The 27,649-nt window shown below is 39.7% G+C and overlaps 2 protein-coding genes across 2 annotated transcripts; both read right to left on the bottom strand.

Moving 5' to 3' along the window:
• Window positions 1-1,386: 1,386 nt before the first annotated feature.
• Window positions 1,387-8,533, bottom strand: LOC113234263 (mitochondrial ribosome-associated GTPase 2). Its single transcript, XM_026469562.1, has 6 exons — window positions 8,261-8,533; window positions 5,148-5,274; window positions 4,400-4,527; window positions 3,198-3,384; window positions 2,492-2,578; window positions 1,387-1,844 (listed from the first exon to the last, which is right to left on the bottom strand). Exons 1-6 carry the CDS (start codon window positions 8,531-8,533, stop codon window positions 1,402-1,404), a joined length of 1,245 nt encoding a protein of 414 aa, XP_026325347.1. The 3' UTR covers window positions 1,387-1,401.
• Window positions 8,534-9,487: 954 nt separating this feature from the next.
• LOC113234267 (zinc finger protein 37 homolog) lies at window positions 9,488-26,961 on the bottom strand. The gene is made up of 15 exons (XM_026469565.1): window positions 26,930-26,961; window positions 24,486-24,599; window positions 20,095-20,529; window positions 19,576-19,729; window positions 19,359-19,507; window positions 17,819-17,947; window positions 16,866-16,954; window positions 16,657-16,779; window positions 16,475-16,582; window positions 15,837-15,957; window positions 15,418-15,500; window positions 12,812-12,929; window positions 12,638-12,742; window positions 11,217-11,351; window positions 9,488-9,974 (listed from the first exon to the last, which is right to left on the bottom strand). The coding sequence occupies exons 2-15, from the start codon at window positions 24,549-24,551 to the stop codon at window positions 9,780-9,782; spliced, it is 2,010 nt and encodes a 669-aa protein (XP_026325350.1). The 5' UTR covers window positions 24,552-24,599; window positions 26,930-26,961; the 3' UTR covers window positions 9,488-9,779.
• Between the last annotated feature and the right edge of the window lie 688 nt (window positions 26,962-27,649).

Genomic DNA, 27,649 nt, shown 5'->3' with positions numbered 1-27,649 from the left:
TCGAGCTGTCAAAAGTTAAATAAATGGTTGGACGGAGTATAATAGCACAATTAAGCAGTACTGCAATGACGTTACTATTGAAACTAAACTTTTTTTTATATTCCTTTACGTCACTACGTTTATATAGGTTAACGACTCAATTATGTAAGTTACTCTTGGACATTTTTTTTATGATTTTTGTATTAAACCCGTCGCCCATTTGTTACCCCAACAAACTAGTGCAGTGGTTTCATTAAAAAAATTAATATCACGTTAGTGAAACACCCTGACATTCAGTAATTTTGTTTACAATCAAAAACTTGTTCAAAATACAATTCTACGGGAAAACACCGTACTTCCGAATAATATACTAGACTTCTGAAAAAATACCATCTTACCTAATTTTTTTAAACATATTTTTTTTTTATGATTCAAGTCAGTATTACGGGAAGTTATTAAGTTAAAAAACCACTTCATTACAATTTGACGCAAAAGAATCAATAATGGAATTTATATAGGGTTATGTTTGAATTGTAAAATAATATAGCAATGAAATAATGATGTAAGTAATAAATTTAGAATAATTTATAACAGTGTTTTATTTACTTATTACTAAATATTTACAATAAACATTGCATTAATTTACTGATATACAGGTGACAGTGAGATTATAAAATGTATTCGTACGTCAAGTTTCATACTATTTCAATTTTGTATGACAAACAATTTGTTATAATGTCGGTTGGGTGAACCAGGAGAGGCCAGGACATACCTCGTGAAGGCAGTTTATGGATTTAGCATTGAGTTTTCGATAATGACATAAAAGCGTACCTCCGACATAAAGTGTTTGATAGATGTAAAACAAAGTGGTTGAAAGCGGTATGCTTCTGGCGTGTAAAGTAAAAAGAAAAGGGAGTTTATAACGGAGTTTCAGATAGACTTTGTTTTTTTAATTTCTAACTCGACTACAGCTTTTTCACTCCTCATGCTCTTAAAGTTCGTGTGTATGCTGGGTGTAGGCCACATAAAATAGGATTTTATGCTCTAGTGCATAAAATAAAATTGTCATTTAAGACCGAGGCAATGACGCCTGCGCCAACAGCCACGCACACTAGAACTTTATAAAATAAAGTATATATTTTTTAATCCGTGTTATATTACAAAATTAAAACAGTAGTCAATAGTAATTCTAATAAGTTATAAGAAATGGAAATGGATAAAAAATAAAAGCTTGTAAAATATAACAGCATTATGTAGTCTGAACACTTAACGAGTTTTCTGCAATTTAATTAAAGTTTTGCCAGAATGTAAAAATGCAGGATGTTTTTTAGTACAATTTATATAGATTTAATATTAAATAATGGCGCAGGCGCTATTAATTATTCTTCGGTTTAATATTCGTGCTATACATTAAAGTAAAACTCACGAACAATCGCCTCTGTCATATATTTGTCTGATCACTTTCAACAACGCACCTAAATTCAGACCAGTTTTCGCCGAAACCCCTAACACTATTTGCCCAAGCCCCTCACTCGTTTCCTGAACCCTCCTGTTCATTTCTAATTGCTTCGTGTTCGCATCTTTTAAGTCTTCATTTATTTCACCAACTCCTTCAATCCTTTTGTTTATTTCACGTACCCCCTCATTAATTTCCCCAATTCCCCGTTTAAAGTCCTCCAACCCCCGCTTCCCTTCGACCAAATCGATTTTATTTACAACAATACAGCTCGGTCTGTGCGCCAAATTAGTGTTATATTGTGATATTTCGTATGCCAGGTTTTCGTATTGATGTAAGGGGTCGTTCGTTCCATCCAGGAGGTAGATGAGACCGCGACAGCGCTCCACGTGTTGGAGGAATTGAATGCCTGAAAAAAAATAGTTTTTATAATAATAATGCGTGCACACTCATATAGCCCCGCACTAGGGAATCCCTGTGTCGCGGGTGCCATGGACACATATAGACAAACACAAATAACACCCAAACTTACGAGTGATATAAATGTAGTAGACGACGTGGCTCCAGAATCCACACAAATTTGATTCAAAGTGTATTCCATAGCATTTAAGTTTATTTGAAAAAAGCAATCCCTAGAGTTTCTTGCTCGTTCTTCTCAGGGAGGTCAGCGTAGTGAACGAGCAGTAGCTTAAATGTGACGTTTTCAAGTGTAAATTTTACCTATGGAATAAACAATCTGACTTTGACTTTGTAGTCGATACAAATATTTCTCCTGACCCGGGAATCGAATCCGAACCGTTCGGCCCCAGAGGCAGGTATGAGTTATGATGTTAGAACAGTCAGAATGTGTCCACCTGATGAAGTGATATTTCATTATCATTATTATTATCTGCTCCACTACTGGGTATGTTGCCGGTTATTGGGCAAAGCCTAAAGAGGTTAGGCGGGTGGCATACTTAGACAGGTTCTGCACAGACAGAATTCTCCAATAAATCAGCCTCAGCCACATTTGCCGTTATTAATTACTTGCAACATGTATTATAAAAATAATCTTACCTAGGCCGTAATTTTTGTGTGAGCCAGGAATCAAACCTGGTAAATCTGCTAGAGCTACTTGCTCGTAGTCATCGTAGGGAATCATTCCTAAAAAAATTAAAAACATTTATGATTTAATATTAAATGTTACGCTCACCGCTCACATGTAAAAAAAATGTTAGAGACCATTGCTTAGTAGCGGAACATGTGTCATACAACGGCGTGTTTCGTTTAGAAAAGTACATGAAGTTTAATAACGAAAATGTCTAACAATCGCAAAGCCTTTTCGAAATATCTAGATTTTATTTTACATAAATAGACACACGCTTGGCCAGCAATTGTCTTAAAAATGCCTATTCACTCTAACCTTGAAAAGTTTTAGTAGGAGAGCTCCTTGTGAAAGAGTTCGTCTAGGGAAGTACTACCGCCTTACCTATTTCTGCCGCCATGCAGTAAAGCGAATATTACTGCATACCGGTTTGAAAGTGTAAGAGTACAAGTGAAATTACAGGCACGTGGAACTTGTCAACTTATGTGTCAAGGTGACAGGTGCAGTGGCATTTAATGCACTTCAACTATGTGTGTCAAGGACAGGTGCACTTCTTCGTCACTAGATTTCATAAAAAAGGCCCAAATTGTAGATTTCGGGAAACACGGCGCAGATGGATGCACCGAAGCGACTCATGCGAATGGTTGGTATTAACTTCCCAGAACAGAGTCGACTCACCAACGTGAGGTCGGAGCGTAGTGAACGGGTAAGGGGCCACGGTGGGTCGGGCCCTGGTCAAAGCCCGGAGGAGGGTGCTCTTCCCCGCGTTGGGGAAGCCCAGCAGGCCCACGTGCGCCATGGAGCGGACCTCCAGCGAGTACGTGCGGGTCTCGCCAATCGCGCCCAGCTCGGCTACGTCGGGCGCCTGCAAGAACCGACTCGTTGGTTACACTCGAGACGGATAAGAACAGCCCAATATTTTTCTACATTGGTTTTTTATTATAGTGACCCTCTCTGCCGATCCTTAAGCTATACGAGAAGGGCACTATAGCCTATGCATGCACAGGAACCTTCTAAGTTCAGGTTCTGACCCCAGATCAGCCAGCGTACAGGGTTGTCACAGATTGTTATCACAGACTTTATCCAGTTCTAAAGAGGCAAGTGCCTCGGGTGAGCAGCCCCGGGTGCACGTATAGTACCTACTTTCCAGATAGGTAACGGACCTGTAGGCACGTTCCCAAATAAGAACAGCATGATCTGACAGTCGAAGGGAGAAGTCAGTAATAAGACAAATAGTGCAAGAGTGTAGGGTCATTATTTCAGTTGTACCCACAGGTTGTAAACATCAATCAACATCAGCCCACTTACACGTCCCACTGCTGGGCACTGGTCTCCTCTCAGGCGGCGTTCAGGCCAGTCGTGTTGTGGACTTCACACGGTTTCTGAAGGTTGTGAACCTTCTTCAATGTGCAGATTTCATCATGATATTTTCCTTCATTGAAAATATAATAGTAAATTTCAAATTAAATGTAGCACATAAATTCCGAAAAACTCAGAGATGCGAACCTGGATTCGAATCCATGGCCTCTGCTAGAGAGGCGGTGGGTCAAACCATTAAGCTATCACTTTAAGTCACTTTTTTTGTGATATAATTAATATTATTTCAACCCTCAGTGGTCGTCGAGTGGCTTGCACTCGGGTTCATGCTATCGCTGATCTGTGTCCCAGGTTCGATCTCCAGCCAGATCAATGTAGAAAACTAACTTTTCTATATTGTCTTGGGTCTGGGTGTTTGTGATCCCGTCGTTGTTTCAGATTTCAATAAGACAAATGCTTTAGTTACTTGGGAACAGAGCCACGTATATAATATTATTTAACTAATAAAGCTAATAAATTCAAAGGGAAAGTCCTAGTGCTGTAACGTAGGGCCATAAACGCACCTGCTCAGTGTCAGTAAGGAAGAACTTATTTCCCCTCCCCCCGGCGCCGCCTCTCGCCGCCACAAACATGATTCCTTCCGCGCTGAGGTCGCCCACCACGCGGCCAGCGTCGTCCTTCACTATGGTGCCTGTGATTATATTCACTGGATTTTGAATCTTCAGCTAACAAACAATGTTTTTGAACACTACTATCTTGATTATAAACTTACATTTAGTTTAGTAGAGACCATACCACAAACATTGATATGTCTATGGACCATACCTTCCATAATATAGCAAATAGTTCTGATGTTGTCTAAATATAATTCATTGTGCTATATTTTCAGTATAAACTGTGTTATCAACATATATTTTATACAACTCAACTTTTTTCAGCAGACAACTGTTTGCTTGCCATTGTTATGTTATGTATTTTAATTTCTATTATGTTGTAGTATAAGCTGTTTGTGTCCTCTAAGATAAAATAAATAAATAAACAAAAGTTATGCTTTTTTTTCTAGCTTCATTTTGGCTTCAAACTAACATTAAGAGTAGAAAACCAGACTCATTCACACTTTTAAGATATATTGGTACGTAGCAATAAATCAGCTTGTCGCACATTAACTTACTATTTGTATACTCCTTAGCATAGTTTCTCAAAGTTGTCCCTACCGCTTCTCGTGCATATCACAAGCACCTTTTATAAGAATTTCAGGATGCACATAAAGGCTATATAGTCCTCCCAAGCAATTCTATGTATATAGCTCACCTAAAGGCACGGGTATTACAATGTGTTGTGCGTTCTTGCCAGTACAGTCTTTGTTGAAGCCTCTCTCTCCGTTCTTTGCTATTATCACCGATCTGCAGTGGTTTAAGCTTTTCACTGTGTGGGTAGCCTGCAATATAAGTTGTTTGATGTCATAATGAAACTATATCTATCACATTGCTAAACATGGAATTCTTAAAAGAGCAGGCGAGTTTATTCACATTTTTGTTAAATACTATTTGGTTTGATGGAATCTTAGGTATAGACATACAGGGTTGTTGAAAAAGACCTTCCGACCTTCCTTCCTTTTAATTAGGTGTAAACCGATAAGTTCCTCAAAGTATCTTGACTATCATGATGGACTTTGTTGATGACGTGAGATTGAGGTGAGTGGGAGGTTGGAATAATTAATCATACATTGCTCTCTTGTGAACAGGCATAAAGAAAAGTGTGGAAAAGGATGACCAATACTATACTGTGTTGGGTCATGAACAAAAATTTGAATATAGAAAATTTACTTTACAGAAAAAAAGAATTCCTGATATATGTAATGTAATTCGTTTCTGGTTTTTGCATTCATTCATTTTATTTTATTTAAGAGCCATGCTCTTGTCGGTGTAGCCTCCTCCACTCCTCACGGTCCAGAGCCAACTCCTTGACCTCCCTGTAACTGCTCACATTAACCTTTCTTTTTATTTGGTCACAGAATGCCATTCTCGGTCTTCCTCTCTGTCTCCTTCCTTCCATCTTTCCCTCAACAACAACCGTCAATAGTTCGTCGTTGCGCAACAAATGTCCAAACATTATTCCCCTCCTATTCTCTATCGTCTCCGTCAGGTCTCTCCGTTCCCCAATCCTCTCCAGAACGTCCTCATTAGTCACTCTCTCGGTCCAGCTTATCCTCTCCATACGTCTCCAGCACCACATTTCAAATGCCTCCAGTTTTTGCATTACTAAAAGTAAAATTTTTCGTCTTTCGGGACAGGCTACATCTAAGCCACACTGCCCGATTTTAGATATGTTTTGCATCAATTTTCCAATGTTTTTGAGTGGTGGAATTTTTTTATTTATATTTTAATGACTATGATGACCATGGAATGGAAATCAGTGGCTGACTGATGACACCATCAACCCATTTATACGACCCACTGCTGTGCACGGGTCACCTCTTAGGGTCATCTCCATGGTCATCATGGAACGGAAATCAGTGGCTGACTGACAATAATAATAAAAATAGGGCGCCATTTGTATTGTCGCATGGGCCTTATGGTGAACGTCTTAGAATAATAACGCATAGAAGGATAGTTTCATATCAAACGAACTGTCACAAGTGAGGCAAAAACCAAATTCATGTAGGCGTAAGCAACTTGTAACTACGCTCGTCGGCACGCACACAAATATACAAATAATGATGCCATGGAATAACATTTCCCTCAAAAGTGGGGAAATTGTATCTTGCTTAACTCATCATTAAGTTAAAGGTGCCTACAGATTTGCCCGACATTGTCGCTCAGGTGCCTACAGATGTGCTCGATTTTGTCGATGAAAAACGAATATAGCACTTATTTGTAAATCCAAGATGGCGGACACGATTTTTCAAAATGTGCTATATGGGTATCCTTTTCGAGGTATTTGGGGATGCTCATTACGAATATGGCACTCATTTCTAAATCCAAGATGGCGGACACGAGTTTTCAAAATATGCTATATGGGTATCCTTTTCGAGGTATTTGGGGGTGCTCATTACGAATATGGCACTCATTTCTAAATCCAAGATGGCGGACACGAGTTTTCAAATAAATGCAATATGGGTATCATTTTCGAGGTACTTGGGGGTGCTCATGACGAATATGGCACTCATTTCTAAATCCAAGATGGCGGGCACGATTTTTTCAAAAAAATGCTATGTGGGTATGATTTTCGAGGTATTTGGGGATGCTCAATGTGAATATGGCACTATTTGTAAATCCAAGATGGCGGGCACGATTTTTCAAATAATGGCAAGTTGGGTATCGTTTTCGAGGTATTTGGGGGTGCTCATTACGAATATTGCTTTTGTTTGAACTGTCGTGTTTGCCATCTTGGATTTAGAAATGAGTGCCATATTTGTATTGAACATTCCCAAACATCTCGAAAACGATACCCAACTTGCCATTATTCGAAAAATCGCGCCCGTCATCTTGGATTTAGAAGTAAGTGCCATATTCGAAACCTAAAACCGAAAATGCTATAAGCAAACATTAAAGAAAATAACTGTTAAAATAGATTAAAAAATCGCTTAAGAATGCTCCCCTTTTAAGAAAATAAAATATTTCAATATAAAATATTTCGCTTGAGTTACGAAAAGAAAGACATATAATAAGCTATCAAAGTTGTACTGGTGGTGCCAACACTATAGTAGAAACAAATATATACTGTAAATTTATTGCAATAGGTGCTCCAATTCAAATAAAATTTAAATAAATAATTATTCAATAAAGCATGAACGCAGAGCCGTTAAAAGTATTATAAAATAATTAAGTGTCCCAATCACTTACAGGAGTTAACGAAAACATTTAATATTTATTCAAGTAAATATTAGTTCAAGATGCGCAAATAAATCGAAATTACAGGCACCACTAAAATTTACGTAATATAATTATTTTGAAACAGAATAGCAAAATGGGGAGAAAAAGAATTCGTTACTTTGCAACACTTTCGTATCTTGTTGCCGCGAAATTATTTTTCTGTTTTAGTGAATATTTACATAAAAATATGAGTTGAAACGCATTACTTACTTGTGGAATGCGATGTTAGTGTCTATTTTGTTTGTCTGTTGTATTTTTACACCCATTTACCGCACATTTCGTCATTTTTAGCAAAAAATGTTGGAGCTGTTCGCGGTGCAATATGACCTTGAGCACTAACAGCCCGCGCGCTCCTGGGACGCGTTTGGAACCCTCTAACTTGCCTCACTTAGCGTGTGCGGGCTAGGTTTCTATGCGTTATTATTCTAAGGTGAACGTACAGAAGCTATATTACTGAATGCGATACCAGGTTATAAAATATCAAGGGTATGTAATCGACCAGATTATTCTATCATTCGATACGACTAAATCATGAAAGCGAAACACAACCTGAAAAATAATATGCCCGCCGTGTCCCCCGTCACCTCCATCCGGCCCCGCATGGTCCTTACACCACACACTGAGAAAAGAAATGCAGCCATCGCCACCGTTTCCTGCTACTGTCCTTACTCTACACGAATCGACATAATATTGTACTGTATTCCTAGTTGATTTCCCTTTTAAACTTCTAAGCGCCTTTGGCGTGTATTCATCGGATATATATCTAATAAATTGCCTACTTCGAGGCTTTAAAAACGAATTTATTAAAATATTTAAACGCATTCTCGCGATTTTCATGTGAACTTTTAAGGTTGTTTTATCTTGTTTTGTATTTGTGACGTTTGTTTGTTTTTGCTTGTTTTTTTTTAATTTATTGAGCATTGGCTACGAGGACATCAACTACAACAAAACAAATAAATGAATTAACTCTCAGGGTCGTATTCCAGAACTCTACTTAATACTCAAGTCCTTGTCATTAGGGTAGTATTTCCAGTGCTTGAAATCATACTCAAGTCTGCTCAAATCCTGACTTGAGCATTGAGTACAGTTCTGGAATACGACCTTTGAATGTCGAGCTGTTAAGTTTATGTTTTTTGTTTGGATCTTACGTTTATCTGAAGTTAAAATGAATACATACGATATAAAAAATTATATATGTATTGTGCTTGGAGCTTAGACTATGGAAACTAAGGCTTAGAGGATGGAAAAAAATTGTGAGTACATTGCCATTGCCCGCAAGTCAGGCACATACGTACTTAAGAAGTATGAAGCATTGGCTACGTGTCTTTGCAGTCAAATTATAGGTTATTTATTATTAAAAAAACTAGGCGGTGATTGCTTTTTAAAGCGCAGCAGCCTTTCTTTTTCTTCTTTTCAGTTCTGCACTTTGCCAAAATGTACAATTTTTATAGACTGAACATGATGAACTTGGATTTCAATTATTTCAGGTCACAGAGATAAATTCAAGATTTGGGCTTTGTCACGACCTGTAAAATTGTATTTTTATCATCATCAGCTTACACGCATCCACTGCTGGACATAAGCCTCTCCTTGAGCACGCCAACTCTGCCCGTCTCGTGCCGCCCAGCTATTCTTGTTAATTTCAAATTTCGTGTGTTGTTTGAGGAACGGCTCAAGTGTTGCGCACGTAGATAATGCAATTAGGATTCCAAAAAAGCTTTCCTTGGGTTACAAAATAAAACACACTGTGTACATATCAATCATTTATTATTACAATAAAAGCTCAAATCTCTTAACTTAGAATGATATTGTATATATTATTATGTAAATTGTACATTGATACTGGTAAACTAGTATATGTATTTCAAAATGTTTCTATTTACGTCTAATTATCTGTGAACTAGACGAATCTTAGCCTATATCGGACTTTGTCGAATTCTAACGGGGTACTCGACTCTAGTATCTCGGTTGTACCGGGGACCAAAACCGGAATGTCTTAGTTTGTTTCTATTTTTTCGTGTAACTTAATAGTCAGAGTGCTAAGGTTCTGAGCTACGTTATCGATCAATCAGCTGACGTCCATTTGATTCGTGTGCGGAACATTCAAAGTTATCTGCCAGGCCGGCGCGGGTGGTGTCGGTTGCACCTGCGCAGGTGCAGATGAAGAACAAGGTGCAGGTTGGGATGTGGAGGTTGGCGTACTTTGCACCTCTGCAGGTGCGGGCTGGGTCACGGTCGTCGCGGAGGAGCGGTTCCGGCCGGTCTGTTGGAAGGAAACTTTCCATTGTAACCATTGACTTACAAATAAATGGACGACGGGTCTAATACAAAAACCACGAAAAAAATGTCCCAAGTCAACCTATTCGAAATTTAAATTGTAATGTCATCGCAGTATCGCGCTGTCAGTAGAACAAATGAAGACTAAAGCGGAGTTTGGCGCTCTGTATACGATTTTAGCGCCTTACAAGTGCGGACACTTTTTAGCGCGGACCCGACGTCCATATAATTGTAAGTCAATGATTGTAACGGTCAGTTTTCATATGGTTTGCATCTTTTGCACTGTGGGAAAAAAAGCAGATATGTTACTAGCGTCCATATAATAATACTAATACCAATTGTACCTCCTTGAAATATTGTTTAATAATGTAATAAGTTTGTGATGTTTGTGTTTGACTTTAGATTCTTTTCCTATCTTTTGTACTACTTGTTACTGCAATTTTGTAAATATGTATTTCTATAGATTGCGTGATAGATTTGTCCCGTTACTGTTCAGATATTTTGTACACATTTGTAGTTTTTTATAATTCAGATATTTTGTGCACAACTGTAGTTTTTAAAATTCAAATATTTTGTGCACACATGCAGTTTTTTTAAATTCAGATATTTTGTGAACACCTGTTGTACTGGTCAACGTACATTATTGTGCAACTGACAATATGCAACGTCGCACCCTACATTGTGCACGTGCAAAATGTAAAAACTGCAACGTCGCTCCCTACATTGTGCACGTGCAAAATGTAAAAACTATAATTTTCAGTACAATAAAGTTACTCCGTGGTATTGGTCGAGTATTATTTCTACAGCATCTTTGACATCTCCCTGCATCATCTCGCTGATATCACCTGACATATTCTGACATATTACTGTACGAGGCAAGCAGCTCGTACACCTGTAGTTTTTAAAATTCAGGTATTTTGTGGACAACTGTAGTTTTCCAAATTCAGATATTTTGTGCACAACAGTAGTTTTCTAAATTCAGATATTTTGTGCACACCTGTAGTTTTTTAAATTCAGATATTTTGTGAACACCTGTAGTCTTTAAAATTCAGGTATTTGTGCACAACTGTAGTTTTTCTGCTGTATAGCTAATCTGTCGAATCAAAGAATCTGCCCAATCTCCGAATCACGAATCTGTCGAATCCAGAATTTGTCCCATAGCGAACAAGTAGTTATGTACTCTGTACGATATATTTGAACGACCGAGTGCCGTCGCAGAGGCATTGACCTTGGGCTTCAGGTGCACCAGCTTGTTGTGGTTGTAGAGCGCGGCCTCGTAGCGGAAGGTGGCGGGGCAGGCGGTGCAGCGCAGCGGCCGCTCGCCCGTGTGGCTGCGCAGGTGCCCCTCCAGCGTCTTCTTGGTCTGTTAAGGTTTTACGGAAGGACTTTGGTCTGTGTATAAGAGCGTTTGCGGACTACGTCCGATTCGTATCCGTTCCGGATCCGATAAATGACGGTCCGAAATGTCACAGGGATCGGTTTATCTCGAAGTGTACAAGCGATATTCGTATTTTCTCGGATTTGAATCGAACTTAGCACAAGCGACATCCGAAATGGGCCGAGTTTTCTAGATTTGTATAGTCTCGAATTCAGGACGAATACGAGTCGGATGGAGTGCGCAAACGCTTACGGTTTTATGATTTTGCGTAAAAAACATACGAAAATTACTCAATTTAAAAAAAAATGTTTTCTCAGAAACTTAAGTAGCAGTAGAGCGTCTTGTGGAAGAGTTTCTCCAGGGTAGTACTGCCACCTTACCTATTTCTGCCGCCAAGCAGTAATGTGAGTATCACTGAGTTTTGGCTTGGAAACTTGGTGAAATTATAGGCACATTGGACCTGTTAACCTATGTTTCAGGGTGATGGGTGCAGCGGAAGTGCTTCTCAGGTCTTTGTGATTTAAAGCTCCGAGTCATACTGCAGCTGTTATGGACAGACGTGACACTTACCACCAGGCCCACGACTTGTTCGTCCTGTCATTTAGTGTCATGAAAAAAAATGACGGAGTTGGTTGTCACTGCAAACGTGGTGTAACGGAGTTTGATTTGTTGTTTACGTGTTGTGCTTGCAAAAGAGGTCAGTTAATTTTAGCTAATGTTATTACGTATTGTTTATTAATTATTAGAGGAATGGTTTAACGGTGGTTTTTTTTATTTACAAATGTTACGGCGTTTGACAATTAAAACTGGGTGAGGCCGCAGAAGGGGTTGCGCAGCATGAGCAGTTTGAATCTGTTCAGTCTAACCAGTCACGTGGTCCTACGGCATGGTGGTCGTTGGCAGGGTTGGTGTATGAAAATAAGGAGTGAACTTGGCGGTTAAAATTTCATAAATGGTGGGTTTTTTGTGTGAGAGTTAGTTGTAAAGTAAACAAGTAAGCGCGGCCGCTCCCTGTGAACTTGCCGCGTGGCAATAAAAAGTCAGTTTTAAGCTGGGACATCTTTCGAACTTTCGAACTAATTAGTTGTCAGCAGGCGGGTCGCGCGGGACTGATCGACAACGAGGAGCGAATAGGCCAACCCACTGACGTTCGTTACTGAATCAAGTTTGGCGTTGGCCGCTCGGACGCGCACAAGAGAAGCAAAGCCGTCTTCGAGCACCCCTAATTCCCGAGCAAGGCTCTCGGCGTCCGGTGTCAGCGGCGGGCTCACCGTGTAGGCCTTCCCGCAGGCGTGGCACACGTGGTTGCGGCACGCGCGCGCGTCGCGGTGCACCATGCGCACGTGCGTGCGCAGCACGGGCCGCGACGCGCAGGCCTGCAAAGCGACGGCTCAGGGGGTGGGGGAGGGGTGGCAGGCCCCGCCTCCGACCAGCCCCGCACTCACGAAGGCGCAGCCGGGCTCGCGGCAGCGCTCGGGCGTGGCCTTGAGGTGCACGGCCAGGTGGTGCTCCTGCAGGCGCCGCGCCTTCGCGAACTTCTTGCCGCACAGCGCGCACGCGAACCTGCACAGGCCGCGAGCATTTTGAAAATTTTCAATTCCAATTTTGACTACTAAGTCGTTAAATTCATCTCCCACCGCCGCTGAATCCTTACTAAAAGAAAACAATGCAGTTAGTATCACTAATTTAAGGTTCCGTCATGTATTTCCAAACGATATTGTTAAAGCCTTTAAGTCTATAAACATAAAGAATACTGCTGATCTTGATGGTCTTTCAGTCAGAGTAATTAGTTCTATAATTGATTGTATTGCGCCTTACTTGGCCTGAGTCTTTAATAAATGTGTTGATGATGGTGTCTTTCCTGACCTCATGAAGCAAAGTAAAATTATTCCACTTTTCAAACCTGGTAGTATTTCTGACCCCACCAATTTCAGACCTATATCAATACTACCAACTCTCAGTAAAATATTAAAAAAAATATTCTAAATCACATGCACATTTTTATAGTAATAATAACTTAAAAGTCTCCTAAACAATTTGGTTTCACTCGGGGCCGCTCTACAACCGACGCTGATGTCAAGTTGATTAATTATATATTTGATGCATGGGAAGTCTCACATGATGCTATTGATGTATTCTGTGACCTTTTCAAAGCTTTTGATTGTGTGCACCATGATACACTGGTCAGGAAACTTCGCCATTATGGTGTGACGGGACGTGATCTCGACCTTCTTAAAACGTATTTGCGTGGTAGGGTACAGAGGGTCGATGTTAACGGTACGAGATCGTCAGGATCTGCAATTAGCATGAGTGTCCCTCAAGGTTCAATTCTAGGCCCATTTTTGTTTTTAGTTTATATTAATGACTTACCTAGCCTTATGGAGGGTGTAAAACATGAGATAGTATTGTTTGCTGATGATACTTCCTTATTATTTAAAGTTAAAAGGCACCAATGTTCCTACGACGATGTGAACAATGCTATATCTAAAGTAGTTGATTGGTTTGCTGTTAATAACCTACTTCTTAATGAGAAAAAAACAAATTGTGTGAAATTTACATCACCCAATGTTACAGAGACGGTTACAAACATTGTACTTAGAAACGAAAAATTGAATCTTGTGGATACAGTTGTATTTCTAGGTATAACGTTAGATGCTAAATTGCAATGGGGTCCCCATATAAGTAAGTTATCAAAACGGCTCGGCTCTGCAGTGTACGCGATTAAAAAAATAAGGAAACTTTCAGACGTCGAAACCGCTAGATTGGTTTACTTCAGCTACTTTCACACTGTAATGACATACGGCATTTTGCTTTGGGTAAATGCCGTCGATATGAATAGAATCTTTGTCCTGCAGAAACGTGCAGTTAGGGCAATTTACAATCTGGGCCCCAAAGTATCTTTGAGAGATAAGCTTAAGGAAATTGACATTCTTACACTAGCCTCACAGTACATTTATGAAATTGTAATTTATGTTAAAAGGAATAGTAATTTATTTATGAAAAATAGTGACAGACATAACATTAATACGAGGAATAGAAATAAACTAGCTTTTCTTGATAGTCGTCTTCACAAAGTCAAAAAATCATTTAAGGGGCAATGTATACGCTTCTATAACAAGATTCCGGTTGATATACAAAATTTGCCTTTCACGAGGTTTAAAACTATAGTGAAACAAAAACTTTATACTAAAGGTTATTTATTATACAACTTCTGCGTACTTGGATGACAAAAATCCGTGGTAGTAACCCGTTTAGCTCATGGAGGTAGTCTCGATCTCTGATGTTTCAAATAAAAAAAATAATTGTAAATGTTATTTACAAAGAGCAACCCCTAGAGTTTCTTGCTCATTCTTCTCAGGGAAATCTGCCTTACGAATGAGCGGTAGAGTTTAACCATTGTGACGATTTCAAGTGTAATAATGCTTACCTATGAAATAAAGATTATTTTGAATTTGAATTTGACCCTCGTACGAGATGGCTTAGTGCCCTAATTCGTTTAATAGGCCACTTCGCGTTGTCGTCGATGCTACCTCGGTCCCGATTCAAACTTCTCCCGTACCGATACGGTTCTTTTTGCGTTAAGTCGAGCGGCGAGACGCCCTGGCTTTGTTTCAAAATTTGCTCTTTTACAAACGAAATTAAAACCATTTCAAAAATGTATATCGTATACTACCTGTACGTGTTCTGTTTACGTAAGTTGATATAAAAAAGTAAAATACTATTACAGCAGTTTTCTTACTAAATTTCGAAGTAGTTTGTTTTTTTATCGTGTTTTCACTACAATTGTTTGTAGAGTCGTTGACTCAACACCTTCACTGTTAGACGGAATCAACCAAAAGCATTTAAAGTTATATACACTCTTAACATCCATTATAACTATTGAAAATTTCAATAACTCTTTCAATTTTCTACACTCGACTCAACGCGACTAACTACAACTTTGAACTAAACTTAACCGAGACGTTCAACGCCATACATTGTTTAACTTTAGTCAATTTTTAGCAAATTAAACCAAATATAAAATAAATTTTTAACAAGAAAATGTACTTACTTGAGCTTAGCTGGGTCGATATGTTTAAGGTTGTACTTCATGTGCTGGTAAAAAGACATGCGATTTTTGAAATTCATATCACACTGAAACAATATTAATTACTAATTAATTATTTACAACTAATTTATACAAAACTTTACATTTCCCATTTATGTCAGTCGGTCAAATAAGCACACACTCTTGGCCCCGCAGTAGTTAGCCCCTTTATCCCTGGTTTCTTGTGTGTCCACGTGCATAGCAACTACAAAGTGCACTTGAACTCATGAAAGAAATAAATGCAGGTCATATAAGTATTTTTCTGGCTTGGGAATCTAGGAAACTGTTCGGCCGTTATAACGTAATCATACCATAAATATGACATTGGACATTCTCATCTTAATACAATACTTGCGTAGGGGTAATAATATTGTTCCGCTGACCTGATGACAGTAGAGGTGCGCATGCGCATCGTGCGTGATCATGTGCACTTCCATGGCTTTTTTGAACAGGAACCGCTTCCCGCACGACGGACATTCGTGCTCCTTTTCGCCTTTGTGAATGCTGCAAAGGGAACCATTAATACAAGGAGGTTCTCAATTAGACTGTAACTTTTTTGTATGTATGTTACGCGATAATTCCGGTATTTGTGAATCGATTTTGATGATTCTTTTTAGTTGGAAAGAGGGTACCTTAGGAGCGGTCCCATTTAAATTTGAAGAAAGTATTCCACCTCTAAGGGTCGTATTCGAGAACTCTACTCAGGATTGCAATTGAAACACAAGCACTGGAAATACGACTCTAATGGCAGGGACTTGAGTATAATTTCGAGTGTTTTAAACCATGACTTGATGATTAACGACTTGAGCATTGAGTAGAGTTCTAGAATACGACCCTTAGGGTGGCAAACTAGGGGATAAAAGACTTTCGAGATCGGTTTTTTTTAATATTCTGTACCGAGATTATTTTTATTAGGCAAAGTATACACAGTGTCGACAGGCTAATAATATTTGTTAACAAAATATTACACATCACGCAAACGAGTCGAGAGAAGGAAAAGAAGGGCACGGCCCCGACTCACAACAAGTGCGTCCTCAGCGACGTCCTGTCGCGGAAGGTCTTCCCGCACAGCTCGCACTTCTGGCGCTCGGCGTGGTTCTTGAGGTGGTTGCGCAGCTTGCCGAGGGTCCTGCGGGCAGGGCGAGGGGCAGTCGGGGCGAACGGCGCGGGGGAGGGGGAGGGGGAAGGGGAGGGCGCACTCACGGCTCGCGGTGGCCGCAGACGGAGCAGCGGTGCACGGCGGGCGCGTGCGCGTGCGCGCGGGCGAAGTGGTCGGCGCCCACGGCCGCGCGCGACCACAGCGCCTGGCAGCGGCAGCAGCGCCACCTGCGCACGCGTCGCGGTCGGTCTCGGCCGGAGCCGGCCGGAGCCGACCGGCGCCGACGGGACCCGACCCCGCCCGAAGGACCCACCTGACGCGGTGCCGGCGGCGGTGCGCGGCCAGCGCGTGCGCGTCGCGGCAGCGCACGCGGCACACGCTGCACTCCGCGGCGCCGGCCGCCTGCGAAGCCGAGGCTGGGCTCTTACGGGGCGAGAAAGCACAGGGCGACACCGAGCTGCGTTCGTTCAAGTTACGCCCCGGGACGCGATCCAATTGTAGTTATTTTTCATGCGAGTGCGGAAAGTTAGTCGTTATTCACGAGACTCGAGACAAGTGAAAATGACAAATCCGCACGTGGACAAACGACGTTTTTAACACATTTGCGAAAAAACTACATTGAAAGTGAAATAAAACAGTATTTAAAAAAAGTAAATGAAAAGGCGGGAATGTAAATGAAAAAAGTTTGTACTTTTTTTGGCCGATTTTTTCAATATGGCAACTGTTGCCAGTATTCAGCCACATTAAAATCACTATTGTAGCGACGCGGCGCGCAGCGGTCTCGCGTGATACTCACCTTTGGTCATTGTAAAAATAACTTCAATGTATCATTTACTGTTAAGATAAATTTTTCTATTAACCAGATTTTCTTAGCTGTATTCAAACTCACTACACCACAACAATTGTTACTTTTTTACGAACACACTCAACACAGCCCCGCACTAGGGAAACCCTTTATATGTACGAGTACACATAGACAACCACAAATTACACTCAAACTCACGAGAGACATAAATATAGGCCTTACAAATATTTCTCCCGGCTCGGGAATCAAACCCGGGACCTCTGCGTGGTAGTCCAGTATGGTAACCGTTCGGCCACGGAGGCAGTTACTCTCAAACTAGGATATTACCTGTACTATGAATACCAGGGCACAATAACTTAGTCCGGCACTACCGGGAACACCCAGCCCGGACTAAATTTGTTTTACTTGTGTGGATTATCTTGTTTGTCCAATAATTGTGGTTTCGTCGTCCACATACGTACCTGCGAATGCTTTACCATGTGGTCCTCCAGCTTCGCTCGGTGGTTGAACCCAACGGCGCAGTCGTAGCAGCGGTACTCGTGGCGGGTGAACGTTTCGCTGCGTAGCGATTTTGCCCGCTCCGCTTCCACCTGTACACAAAAATACCACTGTGTATAAATGGGAGCTTCTCTGAGACAGTCTTGTGGGAGGTCTGTGTGTTTGAGTGTGTATATCGTTGTAGGCGTCTCAAGGCGGGATAATGACTACCTAGAGCGTCTCGTCATTGTGTCATGCAAACCAGGGTAGAAGACACTGGACTTCATGCAGGGTTTCCTTTTATAACGTCAAGTGACGGGACGAACAAGTTATGCGCCTGTCCATAACAGTTGCAGTGCCACTCGGAGCTTTAAATTGCAAATATTTGAGGGGCACTACCACCGCGTCCGTCATTCTGAGACATAAGTTGGCAAGTCCCACGTGCCTGTAATTACGAAAGCACCCCTACCCTTCTAAACCGGAACACAGTAATGCTGACATTACTGGCGGTAGAAATAGGTAAGGTGGCAGTACTATCCAATCAGGGGTCACTCGTATGATCGACCATAGGTTCCCAAAAATTATGGCTCACCGCCCACTTAGGCCAGATAAAGAAATTTTAACGCCCACCACCACAAAAATAATTAAAAACACGTATTTTTTATATTAATTTAACACAAAAAATCACAATAAAAAAATTTGTAGTGAAGTTTATATAGATAATTCAGGTTTTTTTTTCAAATGCTACCGCACCCCTTGGACAGCATCAGCACGCCTCAACTGCTTCCGAGGTCCCTACTGCAACCCCTAGAACTCTTCAGCGCCCCCAGTGGGGCAGTAGGGATCACTTTGGGAAACTACGCGATAGACGATTTGATAAAATCTGCTGTTATAGTGAGGAGAACAACATATAGTTTCTGAGAAACATACTCATTGTTAAGCGTCTATACTACCCCATGAATTCAAATTTTTCCCGTACTAACACGGTTCATTTTGCTCGGGTCGAGCGGCGAGGGGCGAGCGGCAGGAACGCAGGCTTTATTTCAGAATTTAATTTTTACAAACGAAGTTGAAGCCATTTGAAAAATGTATATCGTATAGTAATAAGTGTTATACTTTAGCTCAGTTGATACGAGATATTATATATGTAAAGTACGTATTGAATACAGCGGTTTTCGTGTACAATTTCGAGGTAAGTTTGTGTTTTTTTTTCTATCGTGAAAATTTTTACGAATCGTGTTTTTACACCGTGCATATCAGAGTACATCCTCAATTTTACTACATATTTTTTCCAAAGTGATTCATTGGACACTTTCGCTGTTATCAACCAAAGCCACAATTATGGTTGTATAGACTTCTAAGAGAGCCACGATAAACGCGAGGTTCTTGTAGTGTTGCCCTCTGTGTGCGTCACAAATTGTTATAATCCGCAATTACACAATCTAAATAAATAGACTGAAGCTAAAAATGTGCGTGCCTGTGTGTTTGATTGCACGTGTGTGTAGACGTGTGTAACAATCTTACCTCTTCCCACGAAAGCACGACCATTTCTAACGCCGACGTAGGCACTCCAAGCTGTTCGAGCTTTCTGTTAACTCGGGCGTTGCGAATGACGCCGGCTGGCTTCTCGCGTTTCGGGCCCGGGTTTTTGCGCCTGTCTTGCTTCGGACCTTCTGAAATTATACTTACACGCTAGAAAGTAAGTTTCGCAACAAATCCCTTATTAGTTTGGCCTTTATACCTGTTTGACTCTTTAGGGCACATTTAGCAATTTTTGACTTCTTCAACGTGAGTGGTTCATCGTCGGAATCGTTGTACTCAGCTTTGGTTTTCCGTCGACGCCTTCCATTTGACTTCGTTGACGTGCATTGAAAGGGATCAGATTTTAATACAGCCTGAAATTTAAACAGGTACATTAAGATTGCTTTGTGTGCACTAACGTGAAGTCGTCAATTCGCATGGACTAGGCAGCATGGTAGTTTTTGTGACCGCACCGCACTAGGGAAACCCTGTGTCGCGGGTGCCATGGACACACACATAGACAGCCACAAATTACACCCAAACTCACGATAGAAATAAATGTAGGCCATACAAATATGTCTCCCGGCCCGAGAATCGAACCTGGGACCTCTGCGTGGCAGTCCGGAATGGTAACCGTTCGGCCACGGAGGCAGTTAAAAATAACTATAATAAAAATAAAGATAAAAAGCTCATTGCAACTTTAAAATTGGTACCTACATTCATTTTACACGTTACTTACCTTTAAGTCCTTATCCTCATCATCATCGTCATCAAATCTTACATCATCTAAATTCTCATCAACATAATATCCTTCAAGATGATCAACCCCATTGTCTTGGTCTTCAACTTTAATAAATGCTAATGGCTCCGCTTCATCATGCTCTACATCTCTCTTTGACCGATTAGTTCTAGCTTTCTTACCGATAGCTTTTGATATATTATTGATAACTGCATTAGTGCTATTGATATTTTCAACCATTTTATTTAGATTTAATGATAATTTGTCATATTTTATTTCACCAACATTATTACTTTCATTTGTTGAATGTTGGGTGTCAATTTCTAAGTTTTCTGGCTGTTCTGTATTGTGTTCTGGGTATGAGATTTCTAACAGACTTTGATTTGTGAATGTTTTTAATGACGATAGTGTCGGTAAGGTGGTCGAATGGTGAAGCTGCAATTTAGAATTTACATTTTAGTATCAAAAACCAAATTAAAGAAAACCACATGAAGAAAAATAGAGAAAGCACAAATATTTACTTAAATAATAATTTGATAGGCCTAAACTATCTCCTAACCCCTTGGGTGATACCTGCGACTTTTGCCATTAAAACGTACCAAGTTGTTTTTGCTAATATAATTTAAAACCTTATTGATGACTTGATGAGTTTTGTTTGAAAAAAAAAAGTACGCAATTTAGATCTTAAAAGCTATTTCAATTCCAAGAATTAAACCTTCTTTAACAGAATGAAATATATTATAAATTTTAATTCATCCACATAAAAAACAGGCCTTATTGTAGAATGCTATTCAATACCACATACATTTTCTAAGACCATGCGCAACAAAAGTTTCCTTTAACTTGAAGATGAGAAATTTTCTTCTCATAAATTATCAGTTCTGCTCTTAGAGGATGGAAAATAAACAAAGGAAAGGAGCCGCCCTAACTACAGAATGAATGTGCAAATCTAAACAAAAATGGGGAACGCTACAAATGGGGAATTTTTTTAGTGTTGTACCATAATCTATCGATAACTCATTATCGACATGCAAATGTATGGCTTGAATGTTGAAATCGTTTTTTGTTTCTTTAATTTACTGTAAAAGTATGATTAAAACGTTTAATTAAAGTAGATCAATATTCGATTTGGGAACATCTTGTTTTGATCACATGACATTTTGTTAATTTATGTGCACTTTTTTGTTTCATGTTAATTGTGGCAATTTTTTTAACATCATAGATAATTTTGTTTTCAGGAACTGAGAATGCCTAGTAAATGAGTCTTGTTGAATCTAAATTAAATAAAAATTATTTACCAAATAAACCTAATGATAGAATCGCATTATCATGTAATCTAGTTACATTCAAAGTTCTGTTAAAATTTGACTCTTCAAAATGAAACGAATAAATGAAGATCTCTTTAAGTCTCTCTAAGAGTCGTATTCTTGAACTCTACTCAATGCTCAAGTCAGGATTTGAGTATGGAGTTGAGCACTCAAAATCATACTCAAGTCCCTGCCATTAGGGTCGTATTTCCAGTGCTTGTGTTTCCAGTGCAATCCTAACTTGAGCATTGAGTAGAGTTCTAGAATACGACCCTAAGTCTTTGATCCAATGTTTATATTCGGCAGTCCTACGATTTCCAACCAATCTTTTTTTTTCTTTTTTCAATTGTAGGTAATCTTGAAATAGTAAAAAAAAACCTCATAGCGAATTGTTTTAATAACAGAATATCGATAATATGTATGCTTACAAGAACAAAACTATCACAAAACAATCATTTACAACAATAATCAAAATATACAAACAAGTAGGCAATCTTGAGTAACCAAAGCAAAATTTGGCAAGATTTATGAATAAACTACTTATATAAGTCTAATTACATGAGATATTTGGGCTATTGTGTGATTTATAGACAGAAAGATGTGCCTGTGCAATATTACATTTGGTTGATTTTCAATTTGGCTAATGCCACATCCCTTAATGCTGCAGCGACGAATTTTTATTAATCCCTAATTGTTCTCACTGTCAGTATTTTTATCCATTTTATTACTGTCCATGCAAATAATTCAATATAATAATTCAATTTGGCTTACGACGTCACGCAGTAGTTAAATAAAGACAATAACATGTTTATGTTTTCAATGTCGAAATGCATCATAATACATATAACGTCTGATTTATAAATGTCAACATAACATGTCCTTTGATTTCCATAGTCTAAGGTTCTGCTGACTACGTGACTTGCCAACTATCGCTTCATCTAGCCAGTTTTATTCGCATCAAGAATGTGATAGACAATTAAAGCTGGCCAATTAAATCACTATACACGCAAAAATATGTCAAGTAGATTGCTTCCTTAACATTGCCACGATTGGAAGACATTCTGAAATATTCTGTGACTAATTAAAGGAGAATTTGGGAACTGGAGGGTCAGATTCAGTACAGAGATCAAACGAACAGAATCAGCGAAATTAAATCCAACTTCGTAGCTTGTGGAAGGAATGGGAAAGGTAAAAACTGTCAAAAAAGTGTATTTGGGGCAGTGTTGGGCAAAATTTAATTGTTCTGGCAATTAAAAATTGACAATTAATTAATTGTCAATTGCGAAACAGCAATTAACGATTGATCAATTGTTAGTTGCGAGAACCGCAATTAACAATTAATCAATTTTCAATCTTTTCAATGTTTTTGATTAACAATTAACAATTAAAACTGACAATTATGATAAATTTATATGGGGGTGAGTTAGCGCGTTGGTTATGGGGGCCCCTCTTGTGGGCCCGGTTGGGGGCCCCAGTTGGAGGGCCCCAGGGCCCCGGTTGATGGCCCTAGTTGGGGGCCCGGTTGGGGGCCCCAGTTGGAGGGCCCCAGGGCCTCGGTTGATGGCCCTAGTTGGGGGCCCTTGTTGGGGGCCCTAGTGGGAGCCCCAGTTGGGGGCCCTAGTCGGGGCCCCAGTTGGGGGCCCTAGTGGGGGCCCCAGTTGGGGGCCCCGATTGGGGGCCCCAGTTGGAGGCCACAATTGGGGGCCCCGGTTGGGGGCCACAGGTGGGGTACCCCGGTTGGGGGCCCTAGATGCGTGCGGGCCCCGGTTGGGGGCCCCATTGGGAGCCCCAGTTGGGGGCCTCAGTTGGGGGCCCTAGTGGGACTAAGTTGGGGGCCCCGGTTGGGGGCCACAGTTGGGGCCACAGTTGAAGGCCCCGGTTGTGGGCCCCAGTTGGGGGCCACAGTTGGGGGCCCCGGTTGGGGGCTATAGTTGGGGTCCACGGTTGGGGGCGCTAGTGGGAGCTTAGTTGGGGCCCCCAACCGGGCCCCCAACTGCCCTTACTGTGGCCCCAACTGTGGCCTCCAACTGGGCCCACCAACCGGGGCCCCCAACTTTGGCCCCACCAACCGGGGCCCCCAACTTTGGCCCCAACTGTGGCCTCCAACTGGGCCCACCAACCGGGGCCCCCAACTTTGGCCCCACCAACCGGGGCCCCCAACTGTGGCCCCAAACCGGGGCCACCAACTGGGGCCCCCACTACGGCCCCCAACTGGGGCCCCGACTAGGGCCTCCAACCAGGGCCCCCAACAGTGGCCACAACTGTGGCCCCCAACTGAGGCCACCAACCGGGGCCCCCAACTGGAGCCCCTAACTAGGGCCCCCAACCGGGGCCCTGGAGCCCTCAACCGGACCCCCAACAGGCCGGAATTGATTTTAATTGCAAATTTAATTGCAATTAAAATCAATTCAATTGAAATCAATTGCAATTAAAATCAATTGCAATTAAATCAATTGCGGCGCGTCGCAATTGATTTAATTGCAATTGATTTCAATTGAATTGATTTTTTAATCTGAATTATTGATTGAAATTTAATTGATTAACGCCCAACACTGATTTGGGGTAACCTACGTGTTATTGTCCAGTAGCCAGCGAAGTAAGTAAAGTAATTTAATGCTTCTTTTTATAATTTCAAGTGACAGGATGTCAAAGTTGTGTGCCTGGTAGTAAGCTACACGTGTTCATAACAGTTGCAGTGCCACGCAGAGCTTTAAATCGGAAAGATATGAGGGGCACTGCCACTGCACCTGTCACCATGAGACATAAGTTGACAAGTCCTACGTGCCTATATATTTCACCAGCACCTCTACCCTTCAAAACCAGAATGCAGTAACACTCACATTACTGCTAGCTGGCCATTTTTTGGTAGGTCGATGTAGGTGGCAGAAATAAGTATGATGGCAGTACAGCATTGCCTCGTCTCTAAGAAGAGTATTAAAAAGCAATATACTAAATGTGGCACGGATGGCTCTGCCTATGGTAATGTATGATACTGTAAGTTCAAGTTCTGTTCTCTATTGTCAAGGCAACGCTGGTCTGGTACCAAGTTGTGAAATGTAAATAGACCATAATTGTATGGTTTACCATATAACTGACAAGCAACTCGTGCGCCCTCTTAACTTGTGACTTGAATTTCAATATCCCGTACATGACGGAGGCACACTCCCAGCATAGAGAAAGGGGGTGATTCACAGGCTCCTGTAGAATAAAGGTTAAGTTGAGAATAAATAGATAAATATTAGACAACATCACGTCCATCATTAAACGACTCATTTGACCTATTTTAAAATTCTTCTGTATTGTTGTTATTGTTTTCTTTTTTTCATTTATTTGTTCATAAGATCCAAAATCTATAGTTTTTTAATGCTGTGTACAGTTATAATTGGAATGCAGATTTACTCTTGTGTCTCTTTTAAAAAAAATTGTTTGAAAACAATGCTGTAATCTGTTTTCTGTAATTTGTACCATTACAATAAAAATAAAAATAAAATAAAATACGTTACTCTGGTACCAAAATAAGTAACTAAAGCACTAGTGTTATGGAAATCGGAATCAACGACGGTACCACAAACACATAGACTGACCCGATACAATATAGAAAAGTTAGTATTTCTCTTAGAGGATGGAAAAAAATAAAAGAAAGGAGCTGCCCTAACTATGGAATGAATACGCATACCTAAACAAAAATTGAACAAACAAATGGCGGATTTCTTTAGTGTCATACCATAATCTATCGATAAGTCATTATCGGTATGCAAACATTTAATTAAAGTAGATCAATATTCCATTTGGGCATATTTTAGGTCATTATGAGAATATCCGGGAATGTCACATGAAATTTTGAATTTATTGGTTTCCGTTTACAAATGCTCAAATATTACGAAAAGTGAATTTGCACAGATAAAAATAATATTTGTAATTTGAGAGTATATAAAAAAGAGAAAACTATAAAATATAAATCCTATACATTTACAACCTCAAGATTCTTATTTTCATAGAGAAATTTTTAAACAGATTCCAAATAGTGTAAAAGCTTTTTTGTATTTATGCATTGGTATAGCATTAATATCAGTGACTGATTGAAGTGAATCTTTAATATTTCCATTTAATTTTGGAAATAAATGAAAGTAGTATTATTATCAATAATAATATTGGAAATGAAGCTATTTTTCCGGATTTAAATTGCGTATAATTGTTTTTTCACAGGTCCCATGGTCACGGTTGACTGGGTCCCGTACAGTTCCCAAAATTTCGGTTTGTTTGAAAAAACAAATATACGCGATTTAAATCCGGTAAAATAGTTTAATTTCCTATGTGTAACAATCTAATATATATAAATGTATATGTTTATTTACTAAAAACATGGTTTAATAGGAGATGTGACGAGACAGTGTTAGTATAAACATGTTTCGCATATATTAAATAGCATGCAAATGTCTGATTATACAATGCCAATTGACTACTATTGGCTGAGCGCCTTCGATTTGTGCAGAAAATCAACACTTCTCTGAAGTGACACAAGTAGTCACAAGCGACTGCGAGTTGTGACAAGCCACGTCAAATGAGCTCTATACATGTTAGCGCTCATCTTCACTCGGTCAGCTAGGCAAGTGACACCGAACAATGGCAAGGCAAGGCAAATAGTCTGTCTATATGTTGGTATTGGCCTTCACCCAGCAACATTACACCAACATGGTCTTTGTATTGCTGGCTTTATAAAATAAGAATTTTTAGTAGTTACAGTTGTCATAGACAGAAAAATAACACGTGTCTGTACTATGTTACATTCGGTCAATCTTGGCTTTTTCAAATGCCACATCCCATAATGCTGTAGGGACAAATTTTTATTAATACTTAATTGTTCTCACTGTCCATATTTTTATCCATTTTATTACAATACATGCGAATAATTCAATAAAACACTTGGAAAGACATTTGTTTTGACATTTCATGTACTTCCCTTTGACAACCATATCATGTACCTCATGTATGGTGAAATGGACACGGTTGGCATTTAAGTGACGTTACGTATTTTCGATTCCTGTGTTTAACACAGACCAATGTAATGCTACCTCATTTGGCTTAAGATTAGTTAAACAAAGACAAAACACGTTTATGTTTTCAATGTCGAAATGCATCTTAAACATATAACGTCTGATTTATATATGTCAACATAACATGTCCTTTAGTTTCCATAGTGTAAGGTATTTCTACATCGAACTCAGAACCTCAGCGATGACGGCATCATGAAAACTGGTGTGCAAGCCACTCAACAACGGAGACGTTACAAAATTCTCTTTTGTGCGAAACTGTTTTTCCTAATGACTTGCACCATATTTTCAGGATCTAAAGGAATCTTATTAGGTTTTCAATTAACAGTTTGTAACGTATGGTGGGTTCAAACCTTCAAATCGTAGCCCTTGTTAGACTTAAAACTAACGGAAAAAGACGTAGTCGTAAGCATTACCAGTGTTTTTAAATGATATAAGGTAAGATATGGGAATAGAATAATAAGAAAATGAACATACCAAAGGGTTTAAAATATCGTAAAACAGTTTCAGGCTTTCTTCATTAAAAATTGTCTGTAACTTTCTATCCACACTTAGACAACCTTCACAAATAGTTGTTAAACATATTAAACTTGATACCGAAGCCATTTTTAACACAGTATTAGTGTTATTATTTTATGAAAATCTCATTTTTGTTGTTACACAGATTCGTGCACAGAGTACTTAACAATATGTTCGTGTTTGTCACTATGGTAATTACCATTTGTTCTCGAAACCATCTTCTTGGCTTTCAAGTTTTAATATCTTCCAATGGAAAGCAAAGTATCCACGGTAATTCTATTTTGGAAAAAGTATGTAAATAAAGACGTATTACGGCATATCGTTAGTTCAGTTTTCTCCATAAATATAATTTAAAAATGTCAAATTTGTATTTGGTTAGTAATTCATGATTATGAGGAAAAGGATGCAATGAATATTGAATATTTCAATTGAAAAACCATGGTAAAAACGCACAGTACATTTTCGTTTCATGGTAGAATACACTTTATTTTTAATTAATATCTTCTATGATAACAGGTATGTATGTACATACAACATAACAAGTATGTGCAAGTAAGTAAGTATGTAAGTAGCGTTGTAAAATTTTACACACAAGTTATTTTCCAAGAGGCTGTATGTTGGAACCTTTGCCTACCCAAATAATAAATGGGTGAATAGTTTATAAAAAAAAAGGTTTTC

The sequence above is a fragment of the Hyposmocoma kahamanoa genome, unplaced genomic scaffold, assembly GCF_003589595.1.
Source record: "Hyposmocoma kahamanoa isolate Upper Pololo Valley unplaced genomic scaffold, ASM358959v1 82, whole genome shotgun sequence".
NCBI lineage: Eukaryota > Metazoa > Arthropoda > Insecta > Lepidoptera > Cosmopterigidae > Hyposmocoma > Hyposmocoma kahamanoa.
Note: the sequence above shows the minus strand (reverse complement) of the source record. Positions and strands in the feature narration are given on the sequence as shown.

Excerpts from the sequence above, each read along its gene's own strand:
- LOC113234263 (XM_026469562.1), bottom strand. The coding sequence starts at position 8,533 with ATGCGTTTAAATATTTTAATAAATTCGTTTTTAAAGCCTCGAAGTAGG. Across the intron at positions 5,275-8,260 it reads GCGGGCATATTATTTTTCAG|GCTACCCACACAGTGAAAAG; the intron begins GTTGTGTTTCGC and ends CTTATATTGCAG. Across the intron at positions 1,845-2,491 it reads ACACAAAAATTACGGCCTAG|GCATTCAATTCCTCCAACAC; the intron begins GTAAGATTATTT and ends ATTTTTTTTCAG.
- LOC113234267 (XM_026469565.1), bottom strand. The coding sequence starts at position 24,551 with ATGTACGGGATATTGAAATTCAAGTCACAAGTTAAGAGGGCGCACGAG. Across the intron at positions 16,955-17,818 it reads ACATGGTAAAGCATTCGCAG|GCGGCCGGCGCCGCGGAGTG; the intron begins GTACGTATGTGG and ends TCGGCTTCGCAG. Across the intron at positions 15,501-15,836 it reads CGCACCTCTACTGTCATCAG|TGTGATATGAATTTCAAAAA; the intron begins GTCAGCGGAACA and ends ATATTGTTTCAG.